This window comes from Chelonia mydas, chromosome 3 (genome assembly GCF_015237465.2).
Source record: "Chelonia mydas isolate rCheMyd1 chromosome 3, rCheMyd1.pri.v2, whole genome shotgun sequence".
Lineage (NCBI taxonomy): Eukaryota > Metazoa > Chordata > Testudines > Cheloniidae > Chelonia > Chelonia mydas.
In genome coordinates this window covers 81,888,603-81,908,192 of record NC_057851.1, presented here as the reverse complement: position 1 = coordinate 81,908,192, position 19,590 = coordinate 81,888,603, and the positions used below count along the sequence as shown (strand labels likewise).

The 19,590-nt window shown below is 44.4% G+C and overlaps 1 protein-coding gene across 7 annotated transcripts in view; it reads left to right on the top strand.

Moving 5' to 3' along the window:
• Positions 1-19,357, top strand: part of DDO (D-aspartate oxidase) — a 51,139-nt gene extending 31,782 nt beyond the window's left edge. For 3 of the 7 annotated variants that reach the window (XM_037894632.2, XM_043542802.1, XM_007057412.3), the window contains 4 exons: positions 7,705-7,879; positions 10,200-10,308; positions 13,910-14,086; positions 18,679-19,357. In XM_037894632.2, coding sequence (XP_037750560.1) covers positions 7,708-7,879; positions 10,200-10,308; positions 13,910-14,086; positions 18,679-19,246 — 1,026 coding nt within the window. In that variant the 5' untranslated portion in view covers positions 7,705-7,707 and the 3' untranslated portion in view covers positions 19,247-19,357. Of the gene's footprint in view, positions 1-6,663; positions 6,777-7,704; positions 7,880-8,116; positions 8,313-10,199; positions 10,309-13,909; positions 14,087-18,678 lie in introns of those variants that run through there. The other 4 variants (XM_043542803.1, XM_037894633.2, XM_043542805.1 and 1 more) reach the window with 4 other exon arrangements.
• Positions 19,358-19,590: the final 233 nt, after the last annotated feature.

Here is a 19,590-nt window from a genome sequence, read left to right as displayed (position 1 = left end):
TCGCACTAAGGGCAGCTGGTAGGAAGTTACCTCACAACCCTGAGTACCGCTGGGAAGTGTCACACCAATGCCAAGCATTCACAAAGCCCCCAAATATGAGATTTGCTTTAAAAATAATGAGAGAGAAAAAGCATGTCAGAGTGGGATTCTTTTTATTTGTCTTATGGTCTCTGAGCCTTTTGGTTATGATCAGGTCACATTTTTTGTACTCTTCTCTGAAATTACAAGGACTGGAATCTTACTTTAAAAAAAAAATAACCTCCAGCAGCTGGAGCTTTAAGAAAAATACCAACTATTGCAAGTCTCATGGTAATAGTGTGAGAGCTGGCCACTGGCACTGACTTTCATTTTCCCAGGTGGGTGCTCCACCCCCACTCTGCCCTGAAATCCCACCTCCATTCCGCCTCTTGCCCCGCCTCTTCCTGCCCCTACTCTGCCCCCTCCTCAAGCACCTGCTGCTGAACAGCTGATTGGCGGGTTGGTGCCGAGCACCCATTTTTTTTTGTGTGGGTACTCCAGCCCTGGAGCACCCACAAAGCTGGTGCCTATGGAGCTGGCAGTGCTGTGTATTGGTGAAGAGGAGAACATAGTCATTGGCATGTCTAACAAGGATTGTAAAAGAATGTTACAATTAATATCTAAGCTACCTCTGAAACAGGCAGGGTAACTGGAACCCCAATCTGAGCTAGTGAAAATGCAAATTACCCAGCAGGAGAGACGTAGAAGCAAAAGACAAGAAAAAAATTCCCACGGAGTAAAAGGAAGTGCCATAAAGAGGCATCTGAAGAGCACTGAGTTCCCTGGGCAGAAGTGTGACAAGTTTGGCAAGGGATTACACACCACAGGCAAAGTCAGCCCAGTCAGTGAAAGCATGTCCAGGAAATGCACCATCAGCAAAAAGGACATTGGGAGCATGTCTGTCAAAACAAAGGAATCAGAGCTAGCTCAAGAAAAGCTTAGGGATACCTATTTCCTGGGGGGGTCTGTGGCCAAAGACAGCATTCATGGCTAGTCTTGAACTGTTAATCCACGCTGAGCACCAGACAACAGCCTCCAAAACAGATTGCCAAACCACTGCAAGCCAACCCAATTCAGTCCCTGTATAAATGTATACAGTATACATGTATACAGTATACGTGCATCTACACACTAATAATTTCACCTATTACTGAGATAGTCACCTCTATCCTGGAACTCAGCAGCCATTTAGCAGCACACAGCTATGCTACACAACTGTTTAAGGCTAGAAACAAAAAATTATGTATTCGGTTTAAAGGCTGTAATTTAGGTCAGCCGTGTTCAGTTAGCCAAAATGGAATTCTACAAAGCGCTTTTACCAAGACCAAGACTGCTATGAGATCCTATCAGATCACAAGGGATAAGGACCCCTGCCACATTGTCAGCCTCCACAGTCAAAAATCATGAATCATGCCCCAAGAGATCAGGATATTGGCTAAAAACATGAGAGTTTTAAAAAAATACATTTGTATTTTTTAAAATTTATTTCTGGTTTCTGAGCCTTTTGGGGGCGCTCATTTCCTGTTTACAAGCTTTTCACGCCAACCGTGAAGGCTGAAACTTACTCTTTATAAAAATGAAAGCTGAGATTCTCATGAAATCTCTTTATTCTGGCATCTGAGGCTACAAGAAAGTCAGCAAAGATCCCATGACACAAGAGTTATCACACTAGGTCTTTCATATGTCTCATATGAAAACTGCTTATTAATCTGCCAAACTGGGCTGCTGTTAGGCACTTCATGCATTCCGCCCAACCTTGGGTGGGGACCAGCAAGCTTTACAAAGACTGTTCCCATTTGACGAGAGTTACATAAGTATAAGTAATTAACTGTGCTTTGTCGCTGATGTCAGGGTTCTACCCTGTTTCCTTTGCCAGCAAGGAAAGACCTGCTAAATAGGATATGATCCAGAAATAACAAGTTATTACAGCTCAGACATCCATTGTCCAATGGCGCAATTTCAGATTTGGGCGGGGGGAAGGCGCAATTTTAACAGTGATTCTAGGGGTTACTTAGGCTGCTGAAAACTCTAGTTTTTTTTTCAGATAACTTAGAAATTAGCTGACAAAAGCATTGTATCTAATACCTATACAAAGAAAGGAAACTAAATAAATATTAGACCCACTCAGATCTAATACTAAGATGTTCTGACATCTTGTGTCAAGTCACTTAAGGGACATTGGTGAGGTGTAAAATTTAATGTATATTCTTACTTTGTTACTAACTCTTGTATAAAACAACTGAAACAATTGTAGAAAAATCTAGATTACTTTCTATCACTTTTTTTTCCAGTTCACTGAGCTTCGAATAGATCATTTAACTTTTGGAAACATCTCACTGGGGCAAGGCCTTGTGAGTTTATACCTGATCTGCCTAGGGTGATAGGGCTCTTACCCCACTACAAATACTAGACTAGAAACTGACTTTGAACAGAAGTGAAACTGACATTTTCAAGTCACTTTCATGGTATATCCAACCCCAAATGTTCAAAAACCAGGAATCAGGCTCACCAGAAATCATGAGATTGGCTTTAAAATCATGAGATTATGTAAAATAGTAGATTTAGGGTTCTTTTTATTTGCCTTCTGCTTTTTGAGACTTTAGGGTGCACTGGAGTCACATTTTGAAGCTTTCTTCATAGCACAAGGGCTTGCAACTTCATTTTTCTTTAAGAATGAAGGCTGAAATCATCACATCTCCACTTGGCTCAAGGAGCTGGGGCTTTAAGGAAGACAATAATTATCATGAAACTCATGACAAAAATCATAAGAATTGGCAACACTGCTTCACTTCTGTTTAAAGGTTAGTTACTTTCCAGAAGGCTCTTAAACACAACACTATAGCGACTGAGGTGCAGTTCTCACAGGAGAATATTTAAAACAAACATCAAGAAAGGTCCACATTTTAAAGCTGAGACAAAAAAATGAGACTTCTGAGGTATATCAGGGCCTCTACAGGCAGGATAGGAAAATAAACGGGCACAGGAGCTCTGGGCAGCTTTTCCCCTTGAAAGAAAGTTGAAGTGTCAAATCTTCTAGTCCAGGGGTGGGCAAACTTTTTGTCCCGAGGGCCACATCGAGGTTGCGCAACTGTATGTAGTGCCGGGTAGGGGAGGCTGTGCCTCCCCAAACAGCCTGTCCCCTGTCCCCTATCCCCTCCCTCCCAATTCCCGCCCCCCTCAGAATCCCCGACCCATCCAACCCTCCCTGCTCCTTGACCCCTGACTGCCCCCTCTCAGGACCCCCACCCCTAACTGCCCCCCAGGACCCAATCCACTATCCAACCCCTCCCTGTCCCCTGACTGCCATGACCCCTATCCACAGCCCCGCCCCCTGACAGGCCCCCCAGGATTCCCATGCCTATCCAACCTCCTCTGTTCCCCATCCCCTGACCATCACCCCCGAAACCTCCACTGCTCCCTGTCCCCTGACTGCCCCGACCCCTATCCACACCCCTGTCCCTAACTGCCCCCCATGACCCCACGTCCTATCCAACCCCCCCTACTCCCTGACGCCCCCCCCAGGGACCCCACCCCCTATCCAACTCCCCCTGCTCCCCATCCCCTGACCGCCCCCACCCCCCAGAACCTCCGTCCCATCCAACTGCCCAGTGCTCTCTGTCCCCTGACTGCCCCTCGGGATCCCCTGCCCCTTATCCAACCCCTCCCACTCACCGCCCCCTTACCATGCCGGAGCCAGCCATGCCGCTACGCTGCCCAACAGGAGTGGCGGGCCACAGTGCTGCCTGCATGGTGGCACGGCTGCGGGGGAGGGCGGAGAGGCCGGGGGCTAGCCTCTCCGGCCAGGAGCTCAAAGGCGGAGCAGGATGGTCCCGCGGGCCGTAGTTTGCCCACCTCTGTTCTAGTCCTTAATCAAGTAAAACTTCTATTGCCATCAGTGCCTCCACTCATTATATATTATCATCACAGTGAACATGGGATAACATGCTCAATAGCTATACACTTCATAGTTGAATATCTGAGCTATCTTATATGCATTGGCCCAGGGACTACATTTTCTGGCATATTCTGACAGTGCTGAGCACACACATGGTGCCCAGTGAATAATATAAATCATGACTTTATGGACTTTTGGATGCCATTTCTATTCTTTTTTCTGGAATTGGCCTGGATACAGCTGAAACCCTAAGAATTTGAGGCATAAGCACATCTGGTACTCATATAACACTTTCTCAATCCTTCGTTTTCTTGAACTCTCAACAAAAAAAATGACAAAACAAAATGATTTTCAGTTAAAAATCTAAAATTGCAGAGCAGCCATTGCTCTCCAACCCAGCCTGGGGCAGAACCTGCCACCCCTTGGGAGTTAAGTGATCTTCTCTCATCTGACTCTCATTCTTCCTCTCTTCATCTTTCCTGATCTCTGTGCTGTTTTTCATGCTGTCAAACATGACATCCTTCCCCATTGGCTGGGACCAATTGCTGGAGTCTCAGAGAGCTGGCCAATCAGTTTTCTCCCATCTATCAGAGTCCTCTTTTTTTTGCAGCTCACAGCAGAGAGAGAGAGAGAGGATGGTCCAGTGACTAGGGAGCTAGCCCTGAAAGAGTACCCCATGGACTTACTGTATGACCTCAGGCCAGTGCCTTAGGGACAGAGTTTCAAAGGTTTTTAGGCACCCAAAGATGCAGCTAGGCATCTAGTGGGGTTTACAAAACACCTAACCTTCTAGGCACTTTTGAAAATCCCGCTAGGTGCTTAAATACCTTTGAAAATCTGGCCTTTAGTCTTTTTCTGCCTGAGTGCTGAATCTGTACAATGGGAATAGCAACAAAGTTCTGCATCACAGAGGGGCTGCGAGGAGAAATAGGTTAGACACTGTGAGGCGCTCAGATGCAGTGGTGATGGGGCCACATAAACACCATGGTTAGAGTGGAACTTCTCTGTACCACTGCTATCCCTTTGCTGGATTTTGGCCCCTTCTTTTCACCTACACCCCTCAAACCTCTCTCTTTTCTGAATGTAAACTTGGCTCTGAGGGCTTGGCTGTATTTCTTCTGAGTTCCCTGTGTTCTCCAGCACCCCACTGCTCCCGCCCCAGAGGGATTCCTGTTTTACAAACTCATATAAGGACTTCCAGTTCCTTAATTTAATTACCAGCCCTTTCTTATCTTAATCACCCTGCCTCTATTTTTAAACCACATACTGACTCCCAGCCTCAGTCTGCACAATCTGGGAGCCCCATCTTTCTTCTGGAGAACTCACATTCCACACTAATCCTGTGCAGTTAAGAGCTCCACCTGGGAGCACACTTCCTGTATGAAATTCAGGGGGGGCAGGAGCACCCCCCCCCAATGGTGCCCTTGCCATTGTCAGTTTCTGCAAATCCCTCCATATGTCAATCTATGCAAATCTGCTGCAGAACTCAGAATTCTCCTGCATGTTAAAGTGTGCGCGTGTTTCATTCTTGCTCTGATTGCATATTTTATTTTTGAGGCGCATGAGCCATTCTCACTAAAGTAATTAAGTTGTGTGGGCTTTAGCCATAACTTTGCACCAAGTTAGGGCTTGTCTACACTGGCACTTTACTGCACAGCAACTTTCTCCCTGAGGGGGTGTGAAACCCCAACACCCCCTCACCCCCCAGAGCGGTGCAAATTTCAGTGCTGTAAAGTGTCAGTGTAGACAGTGCACCAGCGCTGGGAGCCGCGCGTCCAGCCCTGGGAGCTATTCCCCTCGGGGAGGTGGGTTTTTTATAGCACTTTAACATTGCTAGTGAAGATGTGCCCTTAGTTTTGTGTGTGTTGGAGGACTGACTCTCGGCTTTCATGAACTGTAGTGGCAAGTGCAACAGAAATGTTTGTTAATGAACACGTTTCAGCTTGATTCATCTGCACTGGTGGAGGACAGTAGATGTGTGGAAGATGCATATATCAATCCTCACCAGCAGGGACAGCTGTGGCCTAAGGGGCATTCCCTCCCAGGCAGGGCAGACAGTTTTTGCCCTGTTGCCCTCCCTGCTGTTTCCATCAGTGGAGGGCAGCTTTAAAGCAGTCCACTGGAGCCCAGTTAGCAGAGACTGCCCAGCAGGGGGCTGCAAGCTGGTGTCAATTTAGGTAAGACCAGCTCCTTTGTGATAAAACCCTGTCTGGAGAGGATAAATTATGGTCAAACCTGAGCCTTTCCTGGCCTGGTTCTCTCATCTTTCTGTCCTGGCTACGAGGAGGTAGATGATGCGTACATACAATGGAGGAGCAGGATCCTGTAAGGCCAAATGTTTGCAGAGACCCAAGATGCTCTTTGAACCTGCTGCTAGCAGAACAATGTTTCCACTAGAGCTGGGATTTCTTCTTCTTTTGCATTAAAAGTTTAATTTAAAAAAAAAATGACTTTTTTTTCCAAAACCACTTGCTTTGTGCAAAAAAAATTGTTAACATTCAGTAACTTTGTTACTGAAATCATTTTTGAAGTAGTTATCAAAATGCTTTATTTACTCAAACCCGTGTTCTTACTGAAAACTGGGATTTTGGTCAATGAAAACTTTCAGAAAAAGATTAGATAATATTTCAGTAAAAATTGTTACATAAAATGGACCCATTTCAAACCCTGAAAAATGGCAAGAGTGAAATGTAATTTCAATTTTTCACTAAATCGTTTTCCTCTTTTGCAAACGTCTCGGGTTCATACAGGTCCGGTAACCTGGCAGTTTCTATGTGCAGATGGTCCTGAGTTGCAAAGCTTCTGTCCATCTCAGAATTCTTCCAAATTTAGGGTTGGAGTGATGATTAAATATTAAGTAAATGTAAGTGCTCTGAAGACACTAAACAGTGTAAAAATACAATCAGAGCAAGGAATGGGCATATGCTTAGACTGCCCAAGGGGCATCAGGTCTTCTTGGCTTGATGGACTTACCGTTTCCTGGTTTATGCCGAGTCCTGAACACCTGCAATTCTTATTGAGGTCAATGGGAGCAGTGGGTGCTCAGGATTGTACCCTCATGTACAGAGGAGGACCCATTAATCTGTGACCTAGATCACAGAATATTTATGCATACCCTAGTTGGAGGGAGGCACTGGACTGGAGCCATTGTTGTCACTCTAACCCTAGGGCCAGAAATGTATTCTTAACAATGTCAAAGCACAGAAGGATTTTACGCCCTCCTCTCCCTCCCCACACCCCCTCCCAAGGCATAATCAAGACAACAGGGACCAACATCTCCCTGCAAACAATTTTTGGATGGAAGTATAGAAGCAGTTATTCTATACCCTGAAAATGTAAAGTCTATTTTCTGGGACAAAAAATCAGCAAGTAAACTATTCTCTGAGACAAAGAATCAACTAGAACGTATGCTAGACAAAGACATTTTCCATCTTCTATCTGAACCCCCACTCTCAGTATTTGTTTATCTATATTGTGTTTTGCTTCATTGTTCAGTCCTTAACTTGCCTTCTCTCTCAATGCTGACGATTGTAAATATTTTAATTCCATTTTCCCTAATCCTGGAAAGGCCCATGCCCAGGAATAGACCTTATGTGCCCACAAAGTCCTGTGGTCTTTAGTAGGACTACTCACACACGTAAAGGTTTGTGGGATCCAGCCCTATTGTATTTTCTGACTCTTGTTTACAATAGATTGCAGAATTAAGAAGAAAGGACTTTTAAAAAATTGCATTGGATGTGACACCTTAAATAACCTGTTGGAATTCTTTTCTTCCCTCCTTCTCCTCCTAGCATATGGCTAAGCGAGAGATCGCAGTTGTTGGTGCTGGGTTGATTGGCCTCTCAACAGCAGTGTACATTTCAGAATCTATCTCCAAGTGCTCTGTGACTGTAATTTCGGACAAATTTACTCCCAACACAACGAGCGATGTAGCAGCCGGAATGCTTATTCCACACACTTATCTAGGTGAGTGAAACCTCTGCTCAGCTCACAGCTGAAACTTCAGAACGATGTGGATTAAAGTTTTTTTAAGTTTAAACTTTCTTCAGATGATACCTAAGAAATTATTCCACTTGATAGTATTCGAATCTGATTAGTTTAGAATATATGTCTACAGTCTTTATTTTATGAACAATCATAAGTTATGCCAAGGAAACCCCCAGTGTTTTGATGCTTAATCACCTGTTCTTGTTCCATTTTCAGTCCTAAGGTGTTTGGAGATATTTTCAGCTCTTTAATGCTCTACATAGTGTGTGTGTCAGACACCGACCCAGGGATCTCTTCATGCCAATCAGCAGAGAGCACATATGGATATATGCATAATAGTTCACCGAAGAGTGACATGTGAGGTGTATACCAAGAATCTGTAGCCCACTGTTTGTCAAAGTCATTGTGAAATGTACGTATGGATAAAATTTAAGATGTGTGTGTGTGTGTATGTATATATATATATATATACACACACACACACACAAAAAGTTATATTCTCAAGGTCTTGGAGTTAAGGCAGGTCACCAGGAAGTTTCATACCTGGAAATGTTCCTTTCAGGAAGGAGGCAGCAGACACCGATCTCTGTCTGGTTATTTGTGTAGTGTATGCCTCACCATGTAGCCCTATTTGCATGTTGAGCCATGTGCAAAAGAAGAGATTGTGAAATCTACAAGAGACAAAATTCACAGGATGGAATAAACAGCAGAGGTGTCTGCTTAAGATTAAAGACAAAGGATTATTAGTGTATATCTGCGAGTACAAGGAAACAGGCAAGTAGACAGCTTGTCTGTCTCATGAGAGGAAGGTTAAGGCCAAACCTGGCTGTAAAATGCTACAGGGATTTTGGATGAGCAATATTCTCTAAACATGAGTGTATCTTGTTAATTAAGTCTAGGCTCTAGAATGCATGTTATGCTTTTGTTTTATATATAACCATTTGTTTCCAGTACTACTTCTCGCTGCTACTTGAATCTTTGTGCTTTGTTAAATAACTGTATACTTGATTTCACTATACACATGTCTGTGCTGTGTGTTAAGTGCTGTGAGTTAAATGGAATAGTGATCTGAGGTGGAAACTGATAAGCCAAGGTGCACTGATTCTTTAGAAGCAGTGCATCTCTGAATCCCATGAGTGTCTAGGGCAGCAAGGGCTGGACCCTCCAGGCGGATGCCCAGAGAACCTGAGGTTTGGAGTGTGCCTGTCGCTAACCTGTAGAGAAACAGCAGGGCCTGCGAGGCCTAGAAAGAAATGCTTGTGTTGCCTGTAGCAGGGAGCTGACCCCCAGCAGGCACAGACAAGGCTTCCTCATGCTAAGGGCAGATGATAGCAAGGTGACTTTCAACTCTGGGCACCCCCAGGAAGCGGGTCAGTGTGCAGACGTTAGTGTTAATGAAAGTACCCCTGTTTCAGTAATTACTGTAGTCTGATGTTTGCTGAGAAGATAGATATAATTACATAGAATACCCTGGCCTGCACTGGGGAAGTGTTTACAAGGGAACTTAGGAGAGATTGTGTCTCAGGGATGGGAGGGAAGAAAGGGAGGAAATAGAAAAAAGGCTCCTCCAGCAACTTTAACCTGACTGGCACACCTTGTATGTTTTACCATATGCATTTTATGACATGAACAATATATTGACCTACGCATGTAACCAATGTCCCATAGGCAGAAGTACTGCCTATGGGAAAGAGGCCGAGTTTATGTTGTTCTAGGAAATATAACTTTCATTTTCTTACTTTTAAAATTTAATCTTAAAGTGTCCATCCTCAGGCCCTGATGACTTCAGTAGGGTAGGATTATGTGCTAGTGGATCCCAGTGCAGGATTGGGGCCTTAATGTTGCAGTAGGATATATTTTCCACTAATATATAGTTCAATCAGCAGGGTATGCGTTGATTTTTTGGGATATAGTTCAGTCTTGTAATGTGTAACGACAACATTAAGTGGGTAAATATGAAGGCCCCAACACTGCAAGCTGCTAAGCACTGTCATCTCTCTTTGAAGACCAGTGCAGTCCTGGAGAGTTGAGGGCAATTAGCACCTTATAGGAGGCATGCATTACCTTATAGCACTGGACTTTATAAATACTAAAATAGAGGTTTAGTTCCCATGTATTTTGTGTGTTCAGGACAGTGTATACTTTTACCTGGTCATATACAAAGTTTTACTAATGTAGAAAATTTACTAATCCTGGTTTCTCTGATGCCTACCTTTCTCAGCTGATGCGGGTTTGGGAGTCTTTTCCTGATCTACCTTCTCCCTCCATTTTAGTTTTTTGCTTTATTTCATATGTACAGGCATACCAATTCATCAGCAGAAGCAGTGGATTAGGGAGACCTTTGACTATCTTTTTGAAATCAATAATTCATCGGAGGCTTCAGATGCTGGCATTCATCTGGTGTCTGGGTAAGAAAGGAACTCAAAATAGGTTTTTAGTATTTTTATGCTATATACTGTAATAGGCAGGGTGACACTCCATCCAATACTTAAGGGACATTCTTTCTCTGGAGTCTCTCTTGTGACCCATATTCAAAAGGAGCTACAGTGTTAAGATGCATTTGATTACATGAAGCGAGTTTTCAAGCAAAAAATCATTCAAAGGCTCATACAGACAAAACACTCTGGGCTGGTGTCTCTTAAATATAAGTTGTAGCCCATATCTTCCCTACATTCCTCCTTCTTTAGTTGCTTGAAATGTACGTGGTCATCCTAGTAATGGGAGATGGAACATTGTAGGATCTTTCAGGTATGGTAACTAAATATAAAACACAGTAGGTTTGCTGCCCACCATACCTACGAAGATTTGTCTACTCAGTTTGTGACTTTGCTGGCACCTGGAAGAAAGTATGAGCAGGCACTGCATGAAGATGAAGCCAAGAAGCTTGTAGCCTTTAGAAAGAGAGCCTGAGTCAAGCCTGGTCTACACGACAGGACAGAGTTTGATTGACGTAAGGCAGCTTACGTCGACCAAATTATATCAGTGTCTACACTACAGCTTTGCTCCTGCCGATGTAAGTGCCCTACTACACTGACAGAATAACTCCACGAGAGATGTAGGGCTTACGTCAGTGTAGTTAGAGCAACGCAGTGTCTGTGTAGACACTGCAGGTTACATACATTGGCTGTTGGCTGTCATTCATGTCAATTTCACAACTCTGTGCTAGAGCCCTGAACTTGAGAAGAAAACTTGGCTCATAGCTTGGGCTGTCACCCCAGCTGCCTCTGGGCTTCCCACTTTGAACCAGGCTGCCGCCCAGGCTCCCCACTGTCCCCAGGAGCCCAGCAGCTGCTCCAGCTCCCTGCTGGGAGCTGAGAGCCCTAGGGGAAGCCAGGCTCCTATGGGAGAACAGGAAGCTGAGAGCCTGGGCGGGGTGGGGCAGGTGGGCTCCTGGTGGGGAGTTGCGCATGGAGCTGAGAGCCCAGACTCTCAGCTCCCCACCCCCTTAAGAGGGTGGAAGTGCTCCTGGTATGGACATGCGCGACCAACAGAAGGAGGGTAGTGTGGACCCTGAGTAATTACCATGGTGGTTCTAAGTTGACCTAAAATAGGTCAACTTAAGTTTGTAGTATAGACATGCCCTTAGTAGCTACTCAGTGGAGGTAGAATTAGTACTTTCCTAGGAGTGTTGTGTAGAAAGCTGGGGAAAAGTTTGGATTTTAAAGGTGGGGGGAGAAAAGGTGTTAGCTATAGATGTTAAATGGGGCAGTGTAAACTAGCGGAGCCACCCCTCCACGTCTGAGGGAGGCCTCACCTCCTTGCAGTTTGGGTCTGCTAAAGCCTTGTCCAAACAGGAAAAAGGACGGAATCAGCCATTGTCAAGGGGCCCGTCCTTCAAGCGGGGGTGGGCCACACAGGCTGGGCTCTGGCCTGTTACCAGGGAGAGCTGTAGCAGTCTATCCGCCTAGTTGTTAAACAGGGCAGGGTAGTCAGTTGTCAAGGGTGTGGTCTGCAAAGGGCCAGAGCAGCAGCAGTTTATTCACCCTGTCGCTAGGCAAGGTGGGGCAGAAAACAGCCAAGGCTCTGACCTACAATCAGGCAGAGCTGTTGCAGCTCACTTGCTCAGCCTTTAAGCAGGCTGGGGCAGCAACCAGCCAGGGCTCTGGCCAGCAATCAAGCAGAGCTACAGCATCTATGCATAAGCGCCAACTTCTGCTGGTGGGTGCTCAACCCGCCTCTGCCCCAGCCCCACCCCAACTCTCCTGCCCCACCCCCATTCCAACCCCTTCCCCAAAGTCCCCACCCCAACTCCACCCCCTCCCTGACCCTATTGGGCTCCTTCCCCAAATCCCCAGCCCAGCCCTGCCTCTTCCCTGACTCCTCCCCTGAGCAAGCTGCATTCCCGCTCCTCCCCCCTCTCTCCTGGAGCTTGTTACGCTGCGAAACAGCTTGTTCACGGCAGCAAGTGCTGGGAGCTAGGGGGAGAAGTGAGGACACGGCACGCTCAGGGGAGGAGGCGGAGGGGAGGCGAGGCGGAGGCGGAGGCGAGGCGGAGGCGAGCTTGCCTGCCTGTGGGTGCAGAGCACCCACCAATTTTCCCCATGGGTGCTCCAGCCCCAGAGCACCCACAGAGTCAGCGCCTATGACTCTATACACCCTGCCTTTGAACAGGCTGAGTCAACAAACAGTCAGGGCTCTGGCCTGCAACCAGGCAGAGCTGTAGCTCCAGTCTAGGCTATGGGGCTCCAATCTGGGGTGAGCACAACACTCAGTCAAGGGGGCTCTGGTTTGAAGTGAGCAGAGGACCATAGGTCTCCTGGCCTACAGAGGGGGAGTATTGCCATCCCAGGGGTGGGGTGACAGGGGGACATGGGTCCACCCAACTCCACTGTGTCCCAAACCAGGGCCCTAACAGTGGTGGAGTAGTCCACCACTGGGTCAGCGGGGATCCACCTGCAACATGCTGACCTGGTTTCAGGCTCGCCCTCCACCAGACTACTGCCTGGTTTCCCTGGGCTGCTTCCATCTCTCCCCCTCGGGCGTACCTGGATCCAGGGGTCAGCCTCAATCTCCTCTGGGTACACTGCCAAGGGTAGCAGTAGGAGCATCTTTGCACCAGGAGCGTCAGGGCTCCGTTGAGGCTCATGCTAGTCCCTTGGGCAAAAGCAGTTTTTGGTGCTCACCTCTGGCAGCAGGGAAGAAGCATCTATCTCCTCCAGCAGCTTCCTCCCAACTGAGCAGCTGGGCCAACCTTTTATAGCTCCCCTTCCTGTCCCGTCCCTCTGCTTCCAGTGTGTGGGCGTGGCACTTCTGGCTCCTCCCACCAGGCGGTGTGCGGTGTTCCCTCCATGTCTGCATCTGAGGAAGGCTGCACCTCCTCCCTACAGGCAGGAATTCCAGAGTTTAAACTCTGAAGGGGAGCAAACTTTGTACCTTACCTGGAGATGAGCCCAAGCAGTGGCATTGTGATGCAGATCTGGATTTGAGCCCATCTCTAAATTTAACTTGGTGTGGAATTTAATTAGTGAATTCATGAGGATTAACCTAGAATCTCTGCAACAAGATTCCAGACTGGAGAGTAAATGGAGCACAGAAAGGATGTGGTTTTAATGGCCCATGTTGTCATTCTCCAGTACAGTTTTAGTTTTAAATGAGAACCATGAAAATAAGAAGACACAGGACACACTGGACTGCTATTTCCTTCATCCCTCCACTCACTGCATTTAATGTATTTAACCCTGTGTTAACCTGTTATTCTCCTTAGTGCCCCCTCCCCCCCGCTCCATTTAGTGATTTCTAGCTTGGCTCCATTACCTCAAGCCTCACTCTGCCCTCACCCCTAGGTCCAAGTCCTACTAAGACTCCCCTAAATCTTATGGCCAATTAAATAATTATCATCTGTGACTCACGAGGTCTTTTACTTTGTTACTTTCTATCTGTCTAAACTCTAGAGATCCTGCTGACCAATGGAAGAAGATTGCTAATATTTTTAAATTAAGATCAAAATGAATTGTGTCACATGAACCCAAGCGTGTCTAAGTCTACCCTCTTCTCTTCCATGTCCTTTAGCTGGCAGATCTTTAAAACCATTCCTGATGAAGTGTTACCATTCTGGTCTGATGTTGTCCTGGGATTTCGTTCAATGACTGAAGAGGAGCTGAAGAAATTTCCACAGCACAGATTTGGTCAGGCTTTTACTACACTGAAATGTGACTGCCCGTCCTATCTGCTATGGTTGGAGAAAAGGTTGGTTTTGATGGGTATAGCTGATATTTCCTGAAAGGAAAGGCTTGGGAATATTCCTTTGATTTAATGGATTTTAAAATCTTTCCTTCCTTTCTGGGACAAATGGAGGCTGATCTTCTGTGAGTTACCCCTGTGTTACACATATATCCTCTTTTGCAAAAATTTAAAGGCCATGGGAATGAGCTTCATTAAACCTAAGGCCATTTTTCACGATTCTGGTAGTGTCCAGGTGTTTTAAAATGGAGGAATGTTATATTTACCATTTTAATGCCCCATTACATGGGCAGAGTGTTGTGAAGTGGCTTTAATGTAACTGAGAATAAGGCCCCTGTTTTCAAAATCTTCTAAAACTATCCCTTAGACGCTCCCTGCTGGGTTGGTGCACAAGGGAGCAGAAGGTGCACACAGCCTCCCCTTCTTATATCTGCATGCAATGACAGGGTAATTTCAGTCCTGACTGCAAGGACACCTCCAGCCAGGGGAATAGCCACAGAAGCATTAGCCTCCCCAAGTAGGCAAGGAACCATGGTCCTTCTCTTAGTCAGTGAAACAGAGTTGGCTAAGTACACCAGGGAGCCTATATACCTTATACCAGGCTGACTCAGGTACTGCAGCTGCAGTCCCCCTGCAGATAATGCACACAGGTAGATGATGATACATTCTGGAGCTCTTGCTGGGGCAATTCAGCACCATCCTCAATGAAGGACTGTGTCTTAATGGCTCAATCAATTTCTTCAAGGGAGACATTCACTGAGCATTGGGGGAACTATCTTATGCATGACCTGATCCACATACATTTACATGGGGAATCGTGCAGGATTTGGATGTGGAAAGCGGATTTCTTGAGAGCAGCCATATTCCTGGTCCTGTCCTTTCATAGATTCATAGATTCTAAGGCCAGACAGGACCGTTGTGTTCATCTCCTCTCTGATCTCCTATGTAGTACAGGCCATAGAACTGCCCCCAGATAATGCCTACAGCAGATCTTTTGGAAATACATCTGCTCTTGATTTAAAAATTGTCAGCAATGAAGAATCCACTACAAGCCTTGGTAAATTGTTCTAATGGTTAATTACTTTCACTGTTAAATTTTTGTGCCCTATTTCCAGTCTGAATTTGTCTAGCTTCAACTTCCAGCCATTGGATCATGTTAAACCTTTCTCTCCAAGATTCAAGAGCCCATTATTCAATATTTGTTTGTCATATAGGTACTTACAGACTGTAATCAAGTCACCCTTTAGTTTTTTCTTTGTTAAGCTAAATAGATTGAGTTCCTTGAGTCTATCACTTTAAAGCATGTTTTCTAATTCTTTAATAATTTCTCATAGCTCTTCTCTGAAGCCTCTCCAATTTATCAGCACCCTTCTTGAATTGTGGGCACCAAAACTAGACAAAGTATTCCAGCAGTGGTTGCACCGGAGCCTAATATAGAGGCAAAATAACCTCTCTACTCGTACTGAAGATTACCCTGTTTATGCATCCTAGGATTGCATTAGCTCTTGTGGCTACAGCATCACATTGGGAGCTCATATTCAGCTGATTATCCACAACGACCCCCAAATCTTTTTCAGAGTCACTGCTTCCCAGAATACAGTCCCCCATCCTGGAAGTATAACCTACATTCTTTGTTCCTATGTGTGTACATTTAGCCATATTAAAATGCATATTGTTTGTTTGTGCTCAGTTTACCAAACGATCTCAATTGCTTTGAATCAATGACCTGTTCGCTTCATTATTTAGCACTCCCACAATGTTTGTGTCATCTGCAAACTTTATTAGTGATTATTTTATGTTTTCTTCCAGTATTGATAAAGATGTTAAATAGTGTAGGGCCAAGAACCAATTCTTGCAGGACCCCACTGTGAACAGACCTGTTCAATGATAATTCCCCATTTACAATTACATTTTGACATCTATCACTTAGCCAGCTTTTAATCCATTTAATGTGTGCCAGGTTAATTCTAGTGTTTTAATCAAAATGTTATGTGACACCAGGACAAACACCTTACAGGCATCTATGTAATCTTGTAATCTCATCAAATTTGTAATCTCATCAAAAAAAGATATCAGGTTAGTTTTACAGGATGTTTTCTATGAACCCATGTTGATATTCATTAATTGCATTAACCTCCTTTAGTTCATTATAATTAGGTCTGGTATCAGCCACTCCATTATCTTGTCCAGGATCACAGTCAGGCTTACAGCCTATAAGTACCCAGATCATCCCACTTGCCCTTTTTAAAAACTGCACAATGTTAGCTTTTTTCCAGTCTTTTGGAACTTTCCTAGTGCTCCAACACTTATTGAAAATCAGCATTAATGGCCCATCAAGCTCCTCAGCCAGTTCTTTTAAAATTCTTGGATGCAAGCCATCAGGACCTGCTGAAATGAAAGTTAAAAATATCTAACTTTAATAGCTTCTGTTTAAGATCCTCCAGAGATACTAGTGGAGTAGAAGAAGTGTTATCTTCTGTCTTTTCTCTGTCACAAGTCAAATGAGCATTCAGATGTTCCTCATTTGTCAGTGTGTAACTTCCAAAATGCATCCTACCAGCTCTTGAAAATGGTAAAAGATGCTAATGCTTTGCAAGCCTTTGCCACAAACCAAAGGTGATGTTTTGAAGCCTCTAGCCTCACTGGTTTTGAGCTATGAAATGACAAAACCTGTCAGGAGAATTTGAAAATCTTGGAAAATGCCTCCTGTTCCAACCTCTGGAATTGGCTGGGCCAATTCATCTCTGATTTGGTCAAAAACCTCTCTTCTGCCCAACTCACCTCACAAACTATTCTGGAATCAGGAGCAGAAAGGAGTAAAAAAAATCCAGGTACTATCTTTCTGTATTATCATCTTATAGAAAACCTTACAGAAATATTTGCATGTGCAAAATGCTTGGCACAAATGAAGGCTTTAAAATGTATGCCTGTGCAGAAAAAAGTCTTACAGTTAATGTTTTTCCTTCTGAAGACCAATTCTCCTCAAGCCACATCAATTTCAAAGAATTTTAGCAGAGTCAGAAAACAGATCCTATAATGTGTACGTATAATCCATTTAAATGCGCTTAAAAAGAGCAAATAATGTTTGACATTTCACAGGCATAGTGACTGGATACGAGGTGATTTGATGTTAGGTAGTAAAATGTGTGTCTACATCTTGGAACAAATTGCTAGATAATCGGCTTGTTTGATTATGTTCCATGCCACTGAACCATATAAAATAATATTTCTTGTTTTTTAGCAGCAAGCATGAGTGGGAGTACTCTAGCCGACTTCTGTTGTGTCTCACAGGAACACACGCCTTGTCATGTTTCATTGCTTAACTGATACTGAAAATTGTACTAAGGCACAACTAAACCACTGACTCCATTTAGTATCTGTCAGGCTGCTTCACCACAAAGGCTTCTGCTGTTTCCTTATTCCTGTTTCAGACTCTTCTCATTTCCCAAAGGATGTAGTCTAATAAGATGATCAAGTCCCCCCCCTCGTCCCCCTCCCCCTACCCGGTGAGTACCAGGAAAGAGAGCATAGTAAATATGTACTATTTTGCAAACCTAAGTGATCTGAACAATATTTATGGTACCTTGCCTTGGCAGCACAAAAGCATTTACTATACCCTCTTTCTAGGTTAGCTTTAATGTCACAGTTCAGGAACTTTGTCCCTCTACCTTGTCTGAATTCTGCAGAATGTTTAGTAGTTTTTGTACAAACATATTTTTGCAAAAAAGATGACAGAATCTCAAATGCTATGGGTGAGATCCCACTAGAGAGAGTTAATCTCTACCTATTAGACAGATTAGGAGCTGGTCCTGCAGGGAGAACCCTACATTTAAGCCATGCTCAAAATGAAGCTTAGATTGAGATTTAAATTAACAATAAACGTAAACCCTAGGAAGAGGATGAGTTTTTGATGAGAGAATGGCATGCATGCCTAACGTGCAGTCAAACAGATCTCTTTACAGATATTAAACCAAGTCATCCCATCCTACGTGAGATCGCCACTTTAAAACACCCAGAGTAAATTGAAGTTAATACCTGCTGTATCTCACTCTCTATAAATGAGGCCTGATTCCTTTCTTCCTAATGCAGTTATAAATAGTGTCATATTTGATAGCAACCCTGAAGACAGAGTGACATAAGTGATGAATTTGGCTCAAGTAACAGGTACCTTAGAAATGCAAGGAGTAAAATACTACTAATAATATAATAAATACTTGTATGATGTAAAAGTGATATTTTGCCCATCCTTAGGCTGCATGAACTGCTCAGTTTTGGAGCTATCATAAGAATGAATTCATGAGATCTCTATCACATCTTTTTTGCCACAGCATCTCTGTAATATTTGTACACCTGATATATTTTGCCCTGTCCAATCTTATAAACAAACGAAGAGCCTTTTGTTCGCAATGTCTTAATTCCAACAGCCAAATCAGACAAGTCATAAACAAAAGCCCTGTGCTATCTATCTCTGATTTTTCTTCAATTTTCTATTCTTCTGTGTCTTAAAGAGTCTCTTACTTACTTGACTTGCGTAAAAATTATCAAGGTGATTTATTAATAGTTAATTGTCTTGCTTTACCTCCAGTGTTTCTTTTTAGGTTGAAAGGAAATGGCAGCCAGGTGTATGCAAGACGAATCAAAGATCTGTGGGAACTACATAGCAAATATGACATCGTTGTCAACTGTTCAGGCATTGGATCCAGAGAACTCATGGGTGACTTGGAGATATACCCTGTCAGAGGTCAAGTACTCAAGGTCGATGCTCCTTGGGTGAATCACTTCATCCGGGATGGGGACGGTTTAACCTATATCTATCCAGGAATACACAATGTAACATTAGGTGGGACAAGGCAGAAGGATAACTGGAGCTTGTCCCCAGATCCTAGAAGTAGCAAAGACATATTTGACAGATGTTGTGCTCTTGAACCCTCACTTCAAAGAGCCCAGGACATAAAGGAGAGGGTGGGTCTGAGGCCATCCAGGTTAGCTGTGAGGCTGCAGAAAGAGATACTAGTCCATGATGGGAAAAAACTGCCCGTGGTCCACAACTATGGACATGGTTCGGGTGGCTTTTCAGTGCACAGGGGCACTGCCAAAGAGGCTGCTCGACTGGTGGGAGAATGCATTGCTGCTCTGGAAGGCGCCTCTTCAAAGGCAAAGTTATAATCACTGGGGCCTCCTTTTCAGTTATTGGTAGGCTATAATAAATCTACTAGTAATACCTTTGGAATGTTATTCTATAAGCTGCATGCCACATTCTGAACTGCAGCCAAGTGCTTGTTTTGTGAAAAGTGTTTGCCCACGGGTGATAGGGAGTTTTTGTCTTTCACCATTTTTCTTCTGTCAGTTCATTGGAGAGCATAATGATTGTCTGGTTTCACCCACATAGCCGTTGTTGGGGCATTTGATGCACTGGTTGATGTACAACACATATAAGAACAAAGGATCTTGAAAGGTGTGCTGTGGGAGGTATAGATTCGATAAAGACACTAGTTTTATGTCTGTTTACA